At 36.3% G+C, this 18,571-nt stretch overlaps 1 protein-coding gene across 4 annotated transcripts in view; it reads left to right on the forward strand.

The window, feature by feature from the left end:
* The window catches only part of si:ch211-266o15.1 (zinc finger MYM-type protein 4), a 31,336-nt gene extending 16,558 nt beyond the window's left edge, over positions 1-14,778 (forward strand). For all 4 annotated transcript variants that reach the window (XM_051868336.1, XM_051868337.1, XM_051868338.1 and 1 more), the window contains 15 exons: positions 405-577; positions 819-963; positions 1,146-1,262; positions 1,361-1,404; positions 2,005-2,152; positions 2,269-2,399; positions 2,481-2,613; positions 2,728-2,919; positions 4,517-4,611; positions 9,044-9,188; positions 9,359-9,510; positions 10,933-11,047; positions 11,848-12,108; positions 12,225-12,348; positions 14,238-14,778. In XM_051868336.1, coding sequence (XP_051724296.1) covers positions 405-577; positions 819-963; positions 1,146-1,262; positions 1,361-1,404; positions 2,005-2,152; positions 2,269-2,399; positions 2,481-2,613; positions 2,728-2,919; positions 4,517-4,611; positions 9,044-9,188; positions 9,359-9,510; positions 10,933-11,047; positions 11,848-12,108; positions 12,225-12,348; positions 14,238-14,448 — 2,186 coding nt within the window. In that variant the 3' untranslated portion in view covers positions 14,449-14,778. The remainder of the gene's footprint in view (positions 1-404; positions 578-818; positions 964-1,145; positions 1,263-1,360; positions 1,405-2,004; positions 2,153-2,268; positions 2,400-2,480; positions 2,614-2,727; positions 2,920-4,516; positions 4,612-9,043; positions 9,189-9,358; positions 9,511-10,932; positions 11,048-11,847; positions 12,109-12,224; positions 12,349-14,237) is intronic.
* The last annotated feature ends 3,793 nt before the right edge of the window (positions 14,779-18,571 follow it).

Below are 18,571 nucleotides of genomic sequence, written 5' to 3' on the forward strand. Positions count from 1 at the left end.
TGGCGAGTGGCCAAACACCAAATGAAATAACGGCAATCAACGTACAACGTTCTTATTGTGCTGAGTTAGACCCTACTCCGAATAGGTGCTAATTTAGTTACCTATAACTAAAATTGTTCCCAGTTCCTGCGAACTGCCAAAAAGCGGCTTCTTCTGCCAATAGGAACTATGAAAACACGAAAGCCCTTAAAATTCTATTTAAATGTTGGATCTTAAGGAAATTTTTACTTGTGTAGAATAAACAATTTAGTTTGTTTTTGATGCCCACTTGATGTACAGTGAAAAAGCGTGAAGAAAAACAAGTTGAACTTTTCTGAATAAAAGTTTATTTTTAAAAAAAATTTTTTATGCCTAACTTTTTCACATATTTACTTATCTTTCATTCTTTCTGTGTTCTTTTATAGGTTGTAAACTGCTTTTTAAGCATGATCTCGCCAAACGACATGGAGGTCAATGCAGGGTTTGTGCTTACTGTCAAAACATGACCCATAAAACCATTCAAAACTTCTTTGGGGGCAAACTGGAGGAGTTTTGCACAGAAGAGTGCATGTCTCTCTACACCGTGCTCTTTTATGAGGTTAGAGATGGCATATATTTTGGGATTTTTTTTTTTTTTTTTTTTTTGCTGTAGTTATCCTTTATTTCTTGAAGAGAGCCTAACAATCACCTCTTTTTAGTTGGAGTTAAAATTATATTGTGAACTGAGCAACAATTTTTGCTTTTTTATTTAAGATATACACTGTTGAAATCTTCATATTTGCAATGTGTTTAATTGTTGCTTCTTTTTGTATCATTCCTGCATGAATTCGTTGTGTCAGATGGCCAAGTGTCATTGTTGTAAGAACCAGGGCTCACTTAAGGAAAGCCTCGTCTGGGATGGAACAACAAAACACTTCTGTAACCTGTCCTGTTTGCTGCAGTTCTGTTCAAAGTGCATTTCCCCTCATCAGCCAGCAAGCAACGGTACGTCACCATGTAGTTCTATATGTAAAACTGGTGTAAAACTATGTAGCAGTAAGGCTACCAAATGACATTGTTTAACACTTATTTCTTTGTTTAGCAGTGCAACCTATTTATAAAGACATTTAACAAATGTGCAGAGTTTCTGCTGAAAATGTAATTTTTAAAACTCTTGTTCGTTGAAGGTACTGTGTCTAATACCACTACAGTCCAAGCTCCATTATCCTTGTCGAAGGACATGCCTGTAATTGGTGGTGTGGTGTCTCTGGCCTCCACATTACCTGGAAATACTGCTCTCACAGGTATTCAGTTGTCATGTTTTTCAATTTTATGTCCTTAGATTAAAATATTTTGCTGTTGAATTCCATTTATGTTTTAATTTAATTAATTTTCTTTGCAGGAGCTCTACCTACCTCAAATGCCAGCTCAAAAAACATTGGGGAAGTAAGTAGTGATGCACACATACATCGTGTTACAAAGTGATAAATATTTAAATATTAAATGCACGCAAGATTTATTTATTTATTTATTTTTTTTTTTTAATGAAATTAATACTGTTATTCAGCAAGAACAGTATATTTATAATGTTACAAAAGATTTTTATTTGAAGTAAATGTTATTTTGAAATTATCTTGTATTTATCAAAGAATAGATTTATCTCAAAATGTAATATTTCTCAATATTGCTGTTTTACTGTGTTTTTGATCAAATAAATGCAGCCTCAGTGAGTATAAGAGGCTTCTTTCAAAAACATAATAGAATCTTACCAGCCCCGAAACTTTGAACAGTAGTGTATGTAAAGATGGAAGTATCAAAGTTACCTTAACTAAAAGTTTAGGTAATTGAGAAATAAGACACTTAATGTATTAGTTGTTAATTCAGTTTTGCTATTATCATTGAGAATTGTGAAATTTCACTGGTATTAATATCAGCGTTTAAAATTTTGGTTTCATTAAAACCAGAGTTTTTTCCAAAATGTGATTTTTTTTTTTTTTTTTTTTTTTTTTTTTAATTAATCCTTAAATGTAATGGTTTTTCTTATAGGCCAGTACACAAACCGATGCTTCAGTGGCTGCTATTCCACATCGACGAATGTTGAAGAACAAAGCTCTCATGTGCAGACCTATTACTGAAGAGCAAGGTGTCCAGTGTCAGCCAGAGCCTCCAGTACCTCCAAATATGTCTGAAACAGGTTGGCCTTCCTCACTTTCACAATCACCCCTGCTAGAAGTCGTTATGCTGTACTGTCATAAGCATCGCAACATATGTTAAAATGAAATGTTGTGTTTACACTTTCTCTGTCCGCAGTGATTGACGAAAATGGAGAGACGGTGAGGTTGGTGCCAGTGCCGGTGCCCATTCCGATGCCTGTCTACATTCCAGTGCCAATGCATCTATACACTCAGTACACACCTTTTCCATTGGGGCTACCTCTACCGGTTTGTCATCTTTATTATTGAATCATTTATTCTGTGCTATCGTTTAGAGCTCTTTTATAATTTAATGCTGTTTCCGTCCAGGTGCCTATTCCCATGGTCATCCCTGGATCTCAAGACACTGCTGAAAAGAAAGACACTAAATGCAGCCTGCCTGCTCAGAGCTCAGTGGAAGATGATGAGGTGGAGAAAGGAAAAGACAAGCCTGCGTTACTTGGTGCATAAACGTTTTGTTATTATTGGACCTGTTTGCTTATCTAAACCTTTATATCCAAACAAACTCCTTAAGTACTTCAGTATTTGATAGTCTTGGGATTATTGTCTTGCTCAGACCAGGGCAGCACTTACAGTGGTGATCTAGAGTCAGAGGCCAGATCAACACCCTTCAGCTGGGCAGATGCTGAGGATCCTGGAGCCAACGTGAAGCCACTGGTAGCATCGACAGAACGAGAGGAGCCGATAGCTGCCCCTACTGTGTCTTTACCATCAGAACAGCCAGATCTGGAAAATGATTTTCCCCGTGGTAAGTTTAGATCTAAGAAATTACTTTTAGGCCTGTTAATTGATTCAGATAGTTGAAATTAATCTAAATTACTTACTTTCTGTAGTTAAACGTGCCAACATGTTAGTGTTGTCAAAAGTACCGACTTCGATACCAAGTCTGTACTGAAATTTTAAAAATATGATGCTTTGAGCGCTGTTGAGCCAATGTGATTGGCTATTGTGTTCATGCACTCATCAGATATGTTTGATTGGCTACAATGATCAATGCACAGGAGCGTTTGAAAGCATACGGAAGTGTTTGAATTTGAAAGTGTTTTAAAAGCGCTATCTGTGCTATCCGTGTGTATCTGTGTAAGCGTTCAGTGAAGAGCGTCTATTTACAACATGTTTTTGAAGCGTTGATCATTGTAGCCAATCACAGACATATCTGACGAGCTTGTGAACACAGTGGCCAATCAGAGGTGTTTACAAATCCGCTCAACAGTGCTTAAAGCATCACATTTTTAAAATTTCAGTACCGATTTGGTATTGAAGTCGGTACTTTTGACAACACTACAACATATTAACAATAGGGCTGCATGATTTATCGCACGATACGAAAAATAACATTGAACTTAAACGCGTTTATCGCTTAAACACGATTCTTAGTGTGATTATGAAATCGCAAAGGCTGCTATTATTATTTTTTTTTTTTCTATGTGCAGCTTGTCAATGAAGTATGACTCCAAATGCTAATCCATCTGAAAGCACTGCAAGTTTGAGTCACTTAAAATGTGCATTTGAAAAAGCAACACGCGTCAAACATCTTTCCAGACATGAGAAGCATTTATTATCTTGTCCAACAAAAGACAACATTTAATAACATGTTTTTACTCCAAACTCACTTCATAATGACAGTTGAGCATCCTTCTGTGAGATAATGTGGCTTCTTGCACAGAATAAGGCAGTCGTGTGTTTATTAAACATGTTTAATCAATCAAAGCGTTTCAGTCTTCTGTTTATTCAGCTACAACATTGACGCGTGTTATCTTCTTCTATGGCAGGGCATATTTGGAGTTTCTGTGCAAGAGCGCCCTCTGGCTTTCAGATGGAGAAGCATTTACTACTGATCACAGAGCCGTAAAGCTCTGACAAGCTGCGCATAAAATAATTGCAGCCTTTGCCAAATTGCCTGTGGTTTAATCGTGACAAATCGTGCAGCCCTAGTTAACAAATCGTTAACATGTTGGCACGTTTAATTACAGAAAGTAATTTTTGCTCATCTCACTTGTAGTAGAACAGTCTATATTTCTCAACACTGATTACAATAATTTAATTTTCAGTTTTCCTGCACTTTATGGACTTAGCCTTCATTTATAGAATGTTCTGATTTATAGAATGCTCTTTCATTGTTGTTGAGCTTTGATGATCATCAATTTAAAAAAAAAAAAACTAGATGTAGCACATAAAATGTCCCTGCTACGACTATTACATGACACTATTACACGTTTTTGAATAAACTATTGCATTAAAACCCTTTTATTTTTCTTGCTTACACATTTAGCAGATTTTAACAGCTTTTTTTGTTTTATAAATTGTAAAATCCCCACAAAATTGTAACACATGTCATTTCACAGCACCAATTGACCCTGGATCAGCTAAAGAGAATAGACTGGTATTGACGCTGAAGAGACGTAAGAGGGGCAGAGACAGCCACCCTCCCAGAAAAAGGGTATGTAATCTGAATGAATCAGATTCCTGGCTTGTTGAAAGCGACAGAACAACAGAGAATCAGCCAGAGTCTTTTTGCAGTTTGGAAGGTTGAAGTGTGAAGTCTGTTGAAGTGGGTTGGGAAACAACTTTTAGATGAATGATAAAGACTGAAGTGTTTCCAAAGTTTAAAAAAAAAAAAAAAAGTGTTTGTTCACCAAAGGTTTAGAGGATTTAAATGTCTTGTTTCTCTTCAATGAGTAGTTGGTTTTTAAAGTGTATGGTTTGGTAAAAAGTCAATTCATGCCAAATGACAAGTTGATTAATTTAAAATTGGCAGCTTTCTAACTACAGAAGAGACTATTCTATCTAGAAAGCTTAATTTTTAAAGTTTTTAACATTTCATGTAATTTTGGCTGTATTTATTTTTTATTGTCAAGATGCAGGATTGTTAAATGCTCCAAAAAAATTTTGCATTGGCAGTTTGATAATTTTAAAACAATTTGTGAATGGCAGATATAGGTATTGATGTTTTTCACTTGTCAATGGAAAATCACAAGGTTGTTTTGCTGTTCCTTTTATCAGCTTTGTATTGTTTTAGAAACGTTAAAAGAGAGATGTACCTTTGGTTATGCAAGACATTTGTGCAATAAACCATTTGAGTTTACAAGGAGCTGAACAAATGCAATTGTTGTTGTTGAGAATTGGACTAATTTGTGGATTCTGGACATGAACAAAAAGGTTGGTTTCCCATTAAATTTTGGAAAAGAAATGTTGTGGACCATTTAATGAACATGTTATCAGTCAGAGGAGTCAGTGTACACCTGGCTAAATGAATTTAATAAAATAATGTCACTATTATCCCTGAAAATTAGTAGTATTGTTCATGCCATATTGGCTTCAATTAAAAAAATTATTTGAAAGCTTTAATAAAAATATGAATCCAGGCCTGGTTTTGGATGTGCTATGAAAAATAAATGAGTAAAACTGGCTGTGACGCAAAATGAAACTCTTCATTATAGAGGATAGTTTACCCAGAAATGACAATTCTGCCATAAATGACATTTACCCACCTTTATATAATTCTAAAGCTGTATGATTTCTTTTTTCTGTATTACACAGATGAACTATAATAACATTTAATTTGTGTGATCTATTCCTTTATATGATTCTTATTCAGATATGCCGTGTGCTGAAATTAAACATGTAGATGCCATAGTCCCATCATCCCCTGCAGACTGTTGCTCATTACAGAACTTTACTAGGTTAATGACAGAAATAAAACTCCTCATTTTTAAAAGCTTAAAATATCAGCTCCAATTTCTGTGTGAACTTAGCTTAATCTATAAAGAATTGGTCTTATTCTTATTTTTGGGTTTGGTACCCCACAAGTAAAAATTAGGAAAGAAACAACTGAGATGAATGGTTTGATAAACTGAATGTTTTGATATATCAAATCTGTCCCAAATTTCAAGATTTGGTGATCTTTAGGAGGAGTTTGAAAAGGTCTGAAAATTTTCAGAAAAGAAATTTGGAAAATCTAGCTGGAAATTTAAACCATGCTGTAAATTAAAAGTGCAAATTTTAAGTGTAGGTGGCATTAGAGAGGAATTGAGATGGAGATAGGCTTATCAAAAGTACAAACTTCAGTACCACGTCGGTACTAAAATTTTAAAAATTTGACGAAACTAGTATTTCCCCCTAGCATTTTGAGAGCTGTCGAGCAGATTCTTAAACACCTCTGATTGGCCATTGTGTTCACGCACTCAACAGATATGTCTTTGATTGGCTACAATGATCAACGATCTTTGAGCGGATCCCTAATATATCTGCTGACAGACGCCTGCTTTCAAACGCTCCCGTGTGTATTTGTGTAAGCAAAGAGTATAGATATAAAAAGACTGTTCACTTCTATTAGTCATGAATGGGAGAAACTGCAACACGCAATATGGCGGAATACATCCTGCCTTCTAAGTAAAAGAGCCAATCGTTGATTGATAAAGTCATTGCGTTAATGTAGCTGAAATTAGAAGCTCTGGTTCCCATAGAAACCCAAGACTCGCACTTAGGACTGCACATGCGCATTGGCTCGTCTAGCCTGAAAAATAAGCTTTTTTTTTATAACAATAAACAACATGTACGGGACAGTTCGTGTCAGATTTTGTTGCAGATTTGAAATGTTATTTAATTGTGAGTTCGGCAAGCAGTTTTTGAGATTTCAGGATTCCCCTATTCAAATAGATAGGACTTGGTCTTGGATGCCTGAAATAGCTGCCCAGAGGCGTTGCAAATATGGCCGCTGAGTCAACAGATTTGCTTTGAAAGGGACTTTGGTGTAAGCACTCGGTGAAAAGCGTCAAAGATGTCTATTTACATGTTTTTTCATATCTGTTGAGTGTGTGAACACAATGGCCAATCAGAGGTGTTTAAGAATCCACTCAACAGCACTCATAATGCTAGGGGGAAATGCTGGTATTGTCACATTTTTAAAATTTCAGTACCGACTTGGTACCGAAGTTAGTACTTTTGACAACCCTAGATTGGAGACTTTAAAATTACCACCAGAAATGTTCAAGAATGTTGTTATTCTAACTGGAAAGAAAAGAAAAAAGGTTGCAGTGAGAAGTGTGAAGCTGTCAGATGGCAGTTAGGAAGGTTCACAATATCCCTCCGGAGGGAACCTGGCATATAAGATGGACTAGCTTGTTTAAAGTGTGAAGCTGAAACGCTGAAAAGATATCAGGAACTTTGTACATAACGCCACACAGCCAAATACAATGAGACTGAATGCAGGCCAGATGGGGACAGAAGAAGCTGAAAGTGAAGGAGATGATGATGATGATGATGGAGTGGTTGCCATGGAGGCTGCTGCAGTTGAAGAAAGTCGCCATAAAAGGAGATGAATGTGGCGGCATCTGTCAAAATGTTTTTTTTTTTTTTTTTTTTCTCTTTCACATTCTGAAGTGTCTGCTTGCTTTACAAGAATCGGATGTTATTTTTTATGTTTGTCAGGCAAACTCAGGAATTTATACCTCTTTTAATCATCTTTATTTGTCTTCATTTATTCATTCTATAATACATATGATCTGTAAATGTTATTTACATATTTAGTAAGAATTCAGTATAATAAGCTTTCATTTATATTATGTTATCAGTTCTTGTTGCTTCTAATGGGAAAAACATTCTTTTTTTTTCTTGGTTGAATAAAAGAAAATGAATCAACAATATTTGGGGGCCGCAGAGGGGTCTTGTATCACCCTGAAGTGGTTTATTTTTCGATGATGACTGGCTTACTGTACATTTATCATGATTATTACACAACTACTTTCAATTAAGTAAATACATGGAGATGAAATACTGATTTGAGAGTCTGTTTTTTTCTTGTAGATCTTGTAGCTAAAACTATAGAAAACAATCACCCTAAGAACAAGATGAACACTAAAACAATATTAATAAAATGTTAGAATTTAATATCTGCAATGCAAGATACTTTTTCTATGGATAGTCAGCTGTTAGAGCTGCATGATTCTTAAATTGAGAATTGTGATTTAAAAAAAAATAATCACAATTCTGAATAGACAATAATTTACTAGAGCTTCTGACAAAATGTTAATTACTGGAGTCTATTAAAAATATTTAAATTGAATTGCTTTTTATTAAAAATTGGTTTAATGAATGATTCAATGACTCACTCTTAAAGACTTGTTTCATTACTGGATGAATACACATTTTTGAACAAATCTCTTGAATTAATGATTCAATGACCAATTTCTAAACAGTCACTTGTCTCCACCTACTAGTGTAATTGATATAATCTTTATTTGAAGCAAATTAATATCAAACAGTGATTTACTCTTGTTTTTTATTGCTACCGTAGACATCGCTTATATCCGAACTATAAGCCTTATCCCAGTATCCCTGTGATAATTTGAGTTATTGTCACAGAAATAATGATACTGTTAGTGATCATACTTGACAAAGGTTTAATTTCCATTACCAAATCATTGTCATTTAGGAATAAGATTGTGTGGGTGTTTGAATCAAGATTGGGATCTTTTAATGATTAATCATGCAGCTTTATCAGATATAATTTTTATGTACAATGTAATGTCTTTATTTAAAAAGGGGTAGATCCAGTGTTATTTTAGTATTACTTACATATTCTTATAGTATTTGTTCATATTTTTAATTAGCTTTTCATTTAAATTTGATAATTTTAGTAATTTTGTCATTTTTATTACTTTTTTTTTAATATAATTTTAATTAGCTTTACTTTATCACTTTAGCACCATTTTAGCATTTAAACTTATTTCAGTTAGTATTCTAAAGAGCTGTTTAACAACATATTTTCAGATATTGTGTTTTATTGGGTTTGATCTTTGTAAGTTTCCTTTCAAAATGTCCTCTTTCTTTCTTGTGTAGTACTAAAAATAGTGTTTGTGTGTCTCATTTAGGGTCGTAAGCGATCTGGAACGGATACATCAGGCAGTGTTTGGCTTAGTACGTCCAGCTCAAAGCTTAACCAAATGTACGGAGTCGAAGCTTGGGCCAGCTGGGTGAAAATGAAAACAGGACAAAGTGAACAGGATCAGGAGTCCGGTAAGTTCACACATATGGGTCAGAACATGGAGTCGTTACCTCTCCGTCTGCCTCATGACTCACACAGCATGTGTCATTAGTAAAGGTCACTGTCGCAGTTGGTGTGTGACATTGCGCTGACCCACCATGTGTTTTAGCAACTTTTTCTTCTCCCACTGTGTCTTGTTCAGAAGGCCCCATGACTGTGAAGCAGGATGTGTTGCAGTGCACTTCTTCAGATCTCAGTTACGGTCTGTGTCGTTTCATCAAGGAGGTCCGCAGGCCGAATGGCGATGCATATGAACCCGACAGCATCTACTACCTGTGCCTGGGCATTCAGCAGGTTTGAGAATAAAATGAACAATTCATCCTTAACCTTCTGGTGCTCTCTGGTCACTTTTGACTAAAACATTTTATATTTAGATTTTTAAAAAATATTTTACTTCATCAGAATGGAATGATATACTTGTAAGTGACTTTTATGGCACTTGCTATGTTAAAGGGGTGGTTGATTATGATTTCACTTTTTTTTTTTTTTTTTTTTTTTTACTTAGTGTGTAATGTTGCTGTTAGAGCATAAACAACATCTGCAAAGTTACAACGCTCAAAGTTCAATGCAAAGGGAGATATTTTCTTTTAAATAATTTTCTGTTTAAGGACTACAACAAGCTTCTCCCCGGGTTAGTGACATCACTAACCCTAACATTTACATAAACCCTGCCCCAGAGAGCACACAACAAAGGGGGTGAGGCCATGTTGGGCTGCTTTAGAGAAGAGGAAGAGTTGTTGTAGTAGAGTGTTGTTGCCATGCCGTCATTTTACACCGGACTGCTTCACAAACAAGGGTCAATTCAACGCTGGATTTGCACAAAAGATTAACATGACGGCACATGCTAGTCGATGAGCTGAAATCAACTCCACAGCAACTACATAAATTTATCCATTAACCATTCAGAAATGTCCAGTTTCATTCTAAAAGTTGTAACTTCTTCCTGAGTCTCTCCATCAGTGTCCAACTCCGGTTTGAACAATGCAAGGCTGAACACCGTTACTGACGTCATTTTGGCTGCGTGAGATTCTCCAGCTTTGTTGTTGTTGAGCATCCGAAGCATGAGCTGTTAAAGCTCCGCCCTCTTCTGGAAAGGGGCCCGGGAGCAGCAGCTCATTTGCATTTAAAGGGACACACACAAAAACTGTGTGTTTTTGCTCACACCCAAATAGGGGCAAACTGGACAAGCTATAATAAATGATCTGTGGGGTAATTTGAGCTGAAACTTCACAGACACATTCTGGGGACACCAGAGACTTATATTACATCTTATGAAAAGGGGCATTATAGGTTCCTTTTAACAAAAAAAAATATGTATATGATTTGAAGGTTAAATGGTCCTAAAACAAAATAGTCACATTGTACTTATCCCAGTTTAATAGAAAAAAAAAATTAAATACAGAGAATTTTGGTGGGGTACAAACAACAAATCAACCACAATACAGAAAAAAAGCACAGCAATAAAGGGGTTATTTAAAAAAAAAAAAAAATACAAAAAAAAAAAAAAAATTGAAAAAATATTGCATTGTAATATAAATATTGCATTCCCTCTATGTACAAATTATGAAATATAACATTAATGAACAAAAATATATTACATTGATTTTATGTAATTGCATGTAAAAACACTTATTTTATTTATTTTTTTATTTTTTTATACATATATTTTTTAATAAGCATTTTAGTCACATATTCTGTCTTCACTCAATTTTTTAGTGCCTGCTTGAAAATGAGCGTCTTGAGAATATCTTCACGGATCCGCTCTATAGTCAGTTCATCACTGACATCACCACACTGCTGAAGGATTGGGGAAATACATTACCACCTGGAGGTAAATATCTCTTTCAAATCACTTTTTGTCACCTGCTGAAAAATGTCATGTTGTTTTATACTTCAAAAAAAAAAAAGAAAAAGCATTTTTGTAATTTTATTATTGTGCATGCAGTTTGACATCATTTTAATTTAGAGACTACATGGAATATTTGTACTTTTTAAAGCTTCATTTTAAATACATCTGAAATTAGTAAAAAAAAAAAAAAATAATAATCTTTTAAGATGTTGAAAAAACAGTTCATTTCCATTTTTTAAAAATTTGAGGTCAGTAAGATTTGTTTTTTTTAATTAGTATTCTTTTTCATCAAGGATGTATTTAATTGGTTAAAAGTGATGATAAATACATTTATAATGATACAAAAACGTTTTATTTCAAGTAAAGGATTCATCAAAGAATCCTGTATCACGGTTTCCACAAAAGTATGAAGCAGCACAATAATTTTTAACATTGATAATAATAAGAAATGATTTCTGAAGGATCATGTAACACTAAAGGCAGGAGTAATGATGCTGAAAATTTAGCTTTGCCATCAAAGAAATGCATTATTTTATTATTATTATTTATTATTTAATTTTTTATACTGTATTTTTGATTACATAAATGCAGCCTATGTGAGCAGAAAAGATTTTTTTCAAAAACATTAATTAAAAAAATCTTACCGACCCTAATCTTTTGAACGGTAGTGTACATGACAAGTTTGTTCTTCACCAGGAGAATTTTTGTCTTTGGTACAAGAATCAAAATTAGCTTTTTTTGTTGTGAATAGGCTTTTAAAGGTGATAATGATGTTTCCACAGGATATATACACTCACGGGTTGAGGAGGAGTACCTTTGGGAGTGCAAGCAGTTGGGCGCTCTGTCTCCTATAGTTCTGCTCAACACGCTGCTGTTCTTTGGAGCCAAGCTGCTCAACCTGAAAACGGTTGAAGAGCATCGACGCCTTGCATTCTCCAATGTCTCCCACTGCTCGAAGACCACCAAAAATGGCGTGTCCTCCTATCTTCGGTTCAGACTTCCTAGCAAGGAAGAGGAAAAGGAAAAGGAAAAGGACAAGAAAGGTGAGGGCTGCGCTGAAGATGCAATGACCACATTATGTTTGAATCATTACAGAGCTCCTAGTCATGTGAGCGTCCATCTGTGCTCATAATATTTCTTGTGTTTATTAAACATCAAGCACCTACTGCTAAAAGGAGGAAAGAGGAAGAGACGGTGGAAGAGGAGTTTTTGGAGATGCCTGAGAATGTGGAGAACCCCTTACGCTGTCCTGTCAGACTCTATGAGTTCTATCTCTCAAAATGGTGAGTGTTATTTTAAAGGTATAGTTCACCCAAAAATTAAAATTTCATAATTTAGTCACCATCATGTCATTCCAAACATGTACATGTCTTTCGTTCAGCAAAAGTAGATGATGATTTTTACTGACAAAATCTTATTGTTGGTTAAATCTATTAAAAAATAGGTTTTCATTAGCTGAAATGAAATAAAACACAAATATTATATGACAAACTTGAAGTACTAAAATTACCACAACTAAAACTGAAATAAAAACAAGTTTAACTAGAATTAAAATGAAAATGAAAAATAAAAGCTAATTCAAAGTAATAATAATTACTATAATATAGGGCTGGGTAAAAAATATCGATTTCTCATCGATTCTCATTTTTATGAACTGATATCAATTCTTAAATCCCAAGAATCGATTAGTCTAGTTTGTTTTCAGTTGATGAATGAACAGAATATGTGGCACAGATTAGTGCCAGAATAAATCGCACTAATCTTTGTGCTTTGTTACTTTAGATATGAAGCAACGTCTCAGATTTCAAATGACGTCCATCTTATTATGAGATTCAAAAAATAAATACCGTTTTGGCGCTGTTTAATGTGGCGTGACAGATCACTTTAGTGCCTAAATTAAAGAGAAGCGGCAGCACGGAGCGCATGTGAACATCCTCTCCGCTTTAATACCAGTTACAGCATGAAATAAACATGACTAAACATCTGAAGGTATGTTAAAATATACAGTACAACTTACCGAAATCCGTATCATGTCTCGTGTAATAGCTCAATCAGTGTTTCAACCTCGGAAAGACGTCAATAAAGCAGCTTGTAAACAATGTCACGTGACGTCACATTTACCTCAGAAAAACATATTCACTGTCCATAAACTCATTAATCAGCTAGAAAAATGAACTCTAGAAAGCAACATTCTGATAAATATAGCTATGCACCATTACATATTCATTATAATTTTTAATGTTCTTCAATATTTAATGCATGTTTGAATAAATCAGTTATGACAGCCACGATTTAAATGTTTATATTTAAAAAAAAAAAAAAAATGAATTGGAGTAGAAATATGATTATGTAATTCTAAACTTTATTTATAATAAGAACTTTGAGTGTAATTTAAGTGTTTGTATATAAATGTTATTTTAACCTTCAATATTATAGTATAGTACCAACTGACTCCCATGTGTAGTTTACAGCATTAGTTGAGAGATTTTTTTTCCTCTAGAAAATTTGCCATGTAGTGTAACTGATATACTACATCCAAAATAATCGATTCGAATCGAAAGCATGTGAATAGTAATCGAATCGAATCGTGAAAATTGTCAATACCCAGCCCTACTATAATATTATAAAAGTAATACTAAAATAACACTGCTGCTGCTTTCAAATTACATATGCTGAATATGGCTCAGGTTGGACTTAATGACATGCAAGAAATTAAGGCTTTAACACTAAATTGGCTTAAATGTTAATCTCATAAAGGTACTGGAAAGCATCAGAAGGACTATAATGGCAAATAATTTGGACTGCTTTAATGACTTAATAATAATGACTGCTTTTTTCCTCCTTTTAAAGCTTGACATTTTTGTTGAATGTAAAAGAGCAGATTTCACATCTCATTTTGTTTCACAGAAGAATGAAAATGACATTTATAGTTCACTCAAATTTCAAATGCGTGTATTTTATTACTCTCTACAATCTTGAGTGAGTTTTTGAGACTGAATTTTGAATTACAATTATGCAGATACTTGAATGATGCAGCTTGAGTTCTGCACAAAAAAATGAGCTTCATTCAAATTGCTTTTGCTTGGAGGAGAAGAGGAACTTCAGTCTTTTTTTCTGGTGCTTTTACTAAAGAGACATCCTTTATAATGTTCATTCTATTTTATATCCACAGCTCAAACTCTGTGAAGCAGCGTCCGGATCTTTTCTACCTGCAGCCCGAGGCCTCGTGCCACCCCAGCAGCCCTGTGTGGTACTCAGCCCAGGCATTGGACAGCACTATGATGGAGAGCATGCTCACACGTATCCTAGCTATACGGGACATTCATCTGGACTCTAAGCATCAGCAAAAGTACCTGGACTCATCAGATGAGGAGAGCTCTTAATTAGAACATACAAACTTTGAGACCTTGCTTTGAAAATGAACTAAAAAAAACTATCATGAGACATTTAATGACATCTACGTATTACTTTTATTCAGACGGGAATGGGATGAAAACAGAAATGAAATTGTGCACAAGCTCAACAGACATTCCTTAAGTCATCTATTCTATCATGAATGTTAGACAGTTACAATGAAATTTGGAGGGAATTGTTTGGTTTTTAGTCACAGTAGATATTGTTTCTCAGTATTTAGTATTATTTAGTGCTTTTTAAGTTTAAACATTCATCATGTCATTGTTCGTAACCTTTGAAAATATATATAAATTCTCAGATGAACGACTGGCTTACTTCTGGTAAGATTTGTAAGGGTTGGCATTGATCTTAACATGTTTTCTGGACAATTGCTACTTTGTGCACTTATTGACATGTAAAGGAACATTCACAGTGAAAATGTTTCACAGCCACAAAGCAACCAGAAGTCATTTTGTTTCCCTTGAGAATTGGTGAATTGAGCAACTATTAGCGATGCTACAGATTTATGTAACAGTAAACCTATAAATCTCATTCTGAGAGCATTTTAATGGACAGAAATTTGTATATTCCCATGTGTGCAAGATGCAAAAAAGTCTATTTTGAATGTGCATCTGCTGAAAGTAATTTCTCTAGACCACAGACACAGGTACAGACGACCTCAGCGCTAACAGATGTACTAAAAGCTCCAGTTTTATTTCAGTGGGTCTTCAAGAAATAGATATTTTAGATGTCTTGCTTCTAGAAAAGACATTAACGCAACATTTATGAGTGCGATGCATTCATGGAGTCAAAGTGTCATGTCTCAGTCAATAGAGGGCAGTCCTGCTTTGTTAGTTCAAGTGACAGGACCTTGACAGAGCAACAATGGGGAATCAAATAAGAAATGTTTAGCCAGATGATTATGCTGATATTTGCACAGATAGATGCAGAGCCAGCCTACTATGTAAAGCCAATTGTCATTCGCTACCATGGTAACAGAGACAAGAGCTGTTGCATGTGCTTCACACTGGATTCTGAATGTGCTGCTGCTTTTGAGAATCATGCAACGCAGATATGAAAAGCACTTAAATACGTGCATCAGCCTTCAGTAATGGAATTATTGTATAACTTAACCAGCACGTCCCATGTCGGGACCTTTAATTTAGCCTGCACTGACTTTGAGCATTACCAGGCTAATGTAAGGGGAACAATATATAAGAGAAGCAGCTGAACTATTTACAGTTGTAAAGGGCAAATGCTGTTTGTGTGATCACTACATCTCCTACCAATTGTTTGTACATGTACAATTGGGTATGGCGGACAGAAAGATGTATCTCAGGGACAGATCACGTTTATATTGCCTGTTCAAAAAGAGTGTGTGGGCGTGCTCCGGGCAGATGAGGTGTGATTCGAGAGGGTTCGAGAATGAGAGGAGAGTGTGTGGGAGAGAGAAGTACAACAAAGACAGACAATCTGGCAGTGCATGACTGGATTGCCATTTGAAAAATCCAAAAACAGTGTCAAACTTTGCTTTTTTAAAACCAATGCTATTGGCGTAATGTGCTAAATGTTTAATTTAGATGAGGTTTTTATTTACACAGATAAGACAAGGATATTGGCAAATGCAGATAACGTCTGATGAAAATCTAAGCCATCTTATTAGAGGTCAAAACAAATTGAGATAAAAGTGACTGAAAGGAAATGAAATGAGTGAGGCAAAAAAAGTCTTAAGCTCCTGATAAGTGCTAAAGCCCTGAAGCTGCCTCAAAACTCAGGGGAGGGAGCTGAGAGAGTGATAGTGAGGCAGTAAGAGAGAGGAGGGAGAGAGAGAGAGAGAGAGAGAGCTGCCGTTGGTGTTGATATAAGAGGCTATTTATCAAACCAACTGTGTTTCTGTGTGACGAAGGACAAGACTCTGAGAGCTGCTAGATAATGCTGGAATACAGACTGGATTCCTGGACACTTTTCACACCTGGACCACCGGTGCACAAGGGACTTGGACTGTCAATCTGTCATCCTGCGATGCTATGATTGTTAGTTACGTCAGTGAATAACAACATGAAGAGAGGCAATGCAAAGAGACCGTGGAGAAGTGTTATGTCACATTTGAATGAGGAAAAGAAGTGAGTTTTTGCTCTAAAACTGCATTTTTGAAGTGTAAAGATGCTGCCTCAGGAGACTGGGAGCTCTAAATTTGGAACAGAACTGCTTATATCTAACTAAACCAAGGGGATAGACAGATATACAGTTTCTTTGTCAGTTTACAAACGAAAAGCTACTATGTTTACATGGATATGTAGAGCGTACTGACTCACAAAGTTGCTTCCTTCCCACTCGATGTTGCTATCAAGCTATACATGGGAATGGCATGTTAAAGGCATGTTTTTTTTTTTTTAATTTTTATTTCCAGTGGAGGTACTGAAGCCATTTCACCAGAAGACCAGTAAGTTTTTTTTTTTCAGTTTTTAAATCAAAAATGTCTGCCTCCAGTAACTGCTGAGAAGATCTGGTACATATGCACTGGCAGTGTCACACGATAGACTTCTGGAGGATTGTACTGGAGGTTGTGTAGAAGGCCATCGTTAAGAAGTGACACAATGGGAAAGCCATTAAGTCGTCCTGGCTGCTTACGGCAGAGCCCTTGTTGTTCGAAAAAAGGTGATGACAGGGAGGGCTACAATGAAGATGGGTACATACCTCAACGCTCCATTTATGACACAATGTGCATCAATGAACAGATCGACCACGGTTCGGCACACAGCACTCTGGGTTCGAGAAGGGGCAGAGAAACTGACTTCTCCAGTAATGGTTCCCTGGGAGCAGGTGGAGACATGTTTGACACAAGGTCTTCTGTGCTAGTCAGCAGTGGCAGAAAACTGGACGAAAGGTTCATATTTGATTCTCTGAAATTAGCAAATGATGAACTAAGCAAGTCACCAAGAGGGTTTGTAAGGTCGGCATCCCCCAGCGTATCCTGCAGTTCGGCTCCAAGCGGATCTATGAACAAACGGCATCATCACCAGGACAGTGGCAAGAAGGACAACCTCTGCCGTCACTCCTGGAAGGTTCTGTCTCCACCAAAGTTCCAAGAAACATTTGAAATCTCTCCAGGAGAAAAGACCTACTTAAACCCAGGAGTTGCCTTCTTTCCAAACAGCATCACCTCCCCACAGATTTCACCCTTTTCCGGATCCCCTTTCTCCACTGGTACACATACACCTTCCGTGTTCTTCTCTCCCTCTCCCTTGCCCTACCATCAGCAGTTCAACAGGCAGTCTTTACCTACCCAACCGTCTTCACCAAGACCACCTCTGTCAGAATTATCAGTCAGTGCCCTAATGTGCGGACAAGAAGACCAAGACAAACTAGAGATTGGCCAAGGTATAAGAAATGATGGGTGTATGGCAAAAGATACTTTGTTTCTGACTTTTAAACCCCAGAATACTGAGCCTGAGAAAGAACCGCTGCCAACCACCCCAGAACCTGAAACGGACACTACACCCCTTCTGCGCTCCCAAACGTCAAAAAGACCTGCTGTTTCCCCCACTCCGATGGAGTCCACCTGGCCACGCCGACTGATTGGAAGGAGGAGAACGGTAAGACAAGGTGGTGCTGTTCACAACCTCCCAATTCTTCCCCCACTACCCTCTCTGCTAATGCGGAGTGTCTCTGATAAAAAGACCATTCCCCGTCTTTCACCATTCCCTGAGCACCAGGGAAATGTGGATGGACAGCTTGGCAAGTCTACATTGACAAGAGATTTGAAGGAATGCTCACTTCAAGAATGGAAGATCTTGCGAGAGCAAGAAGAACGTAAAGCTGAAGCATCCAAAAATGAAAGTGTGATTGAGGAAGCTTTAGAAGAAGAGAGCAAAATGGTGCTCATACAGGAGAGCATTGAGCCGAGCATTGATGAAAATACCACTCCTGAATGTGAGGAAGAAAACTGGGAGGCTGTGTTGGAGATGGTTAATTCACTTTGGGATGAGACATGGAATGAAGATTTGCAAAATGTTGGCTCTCTAAGGCGCTGGCCTCTTTTACATCCTCCATCGGGGTTTGGTGGCTCACAAGCTCCATCAGGTACAAGCTCAGAACTGGGTGCTGAAGATA

The sequence above is a fragment of the Ctenopharyngodon idella genome, chromosome 17 (assembly GCF_019924925.1).
Source record: "Ctenopharyngodon idella isolate HZGC_01 chromosome 17, HZGC01, whole genome shotgun sequence".
Lineage (NCBI taxonomy): Eukaryota > Metazoa > Chordata > Actinopteri > Cypriniformes > Xenocyprididae > Ctenopharyngodon > Ctenopharyngodon idella.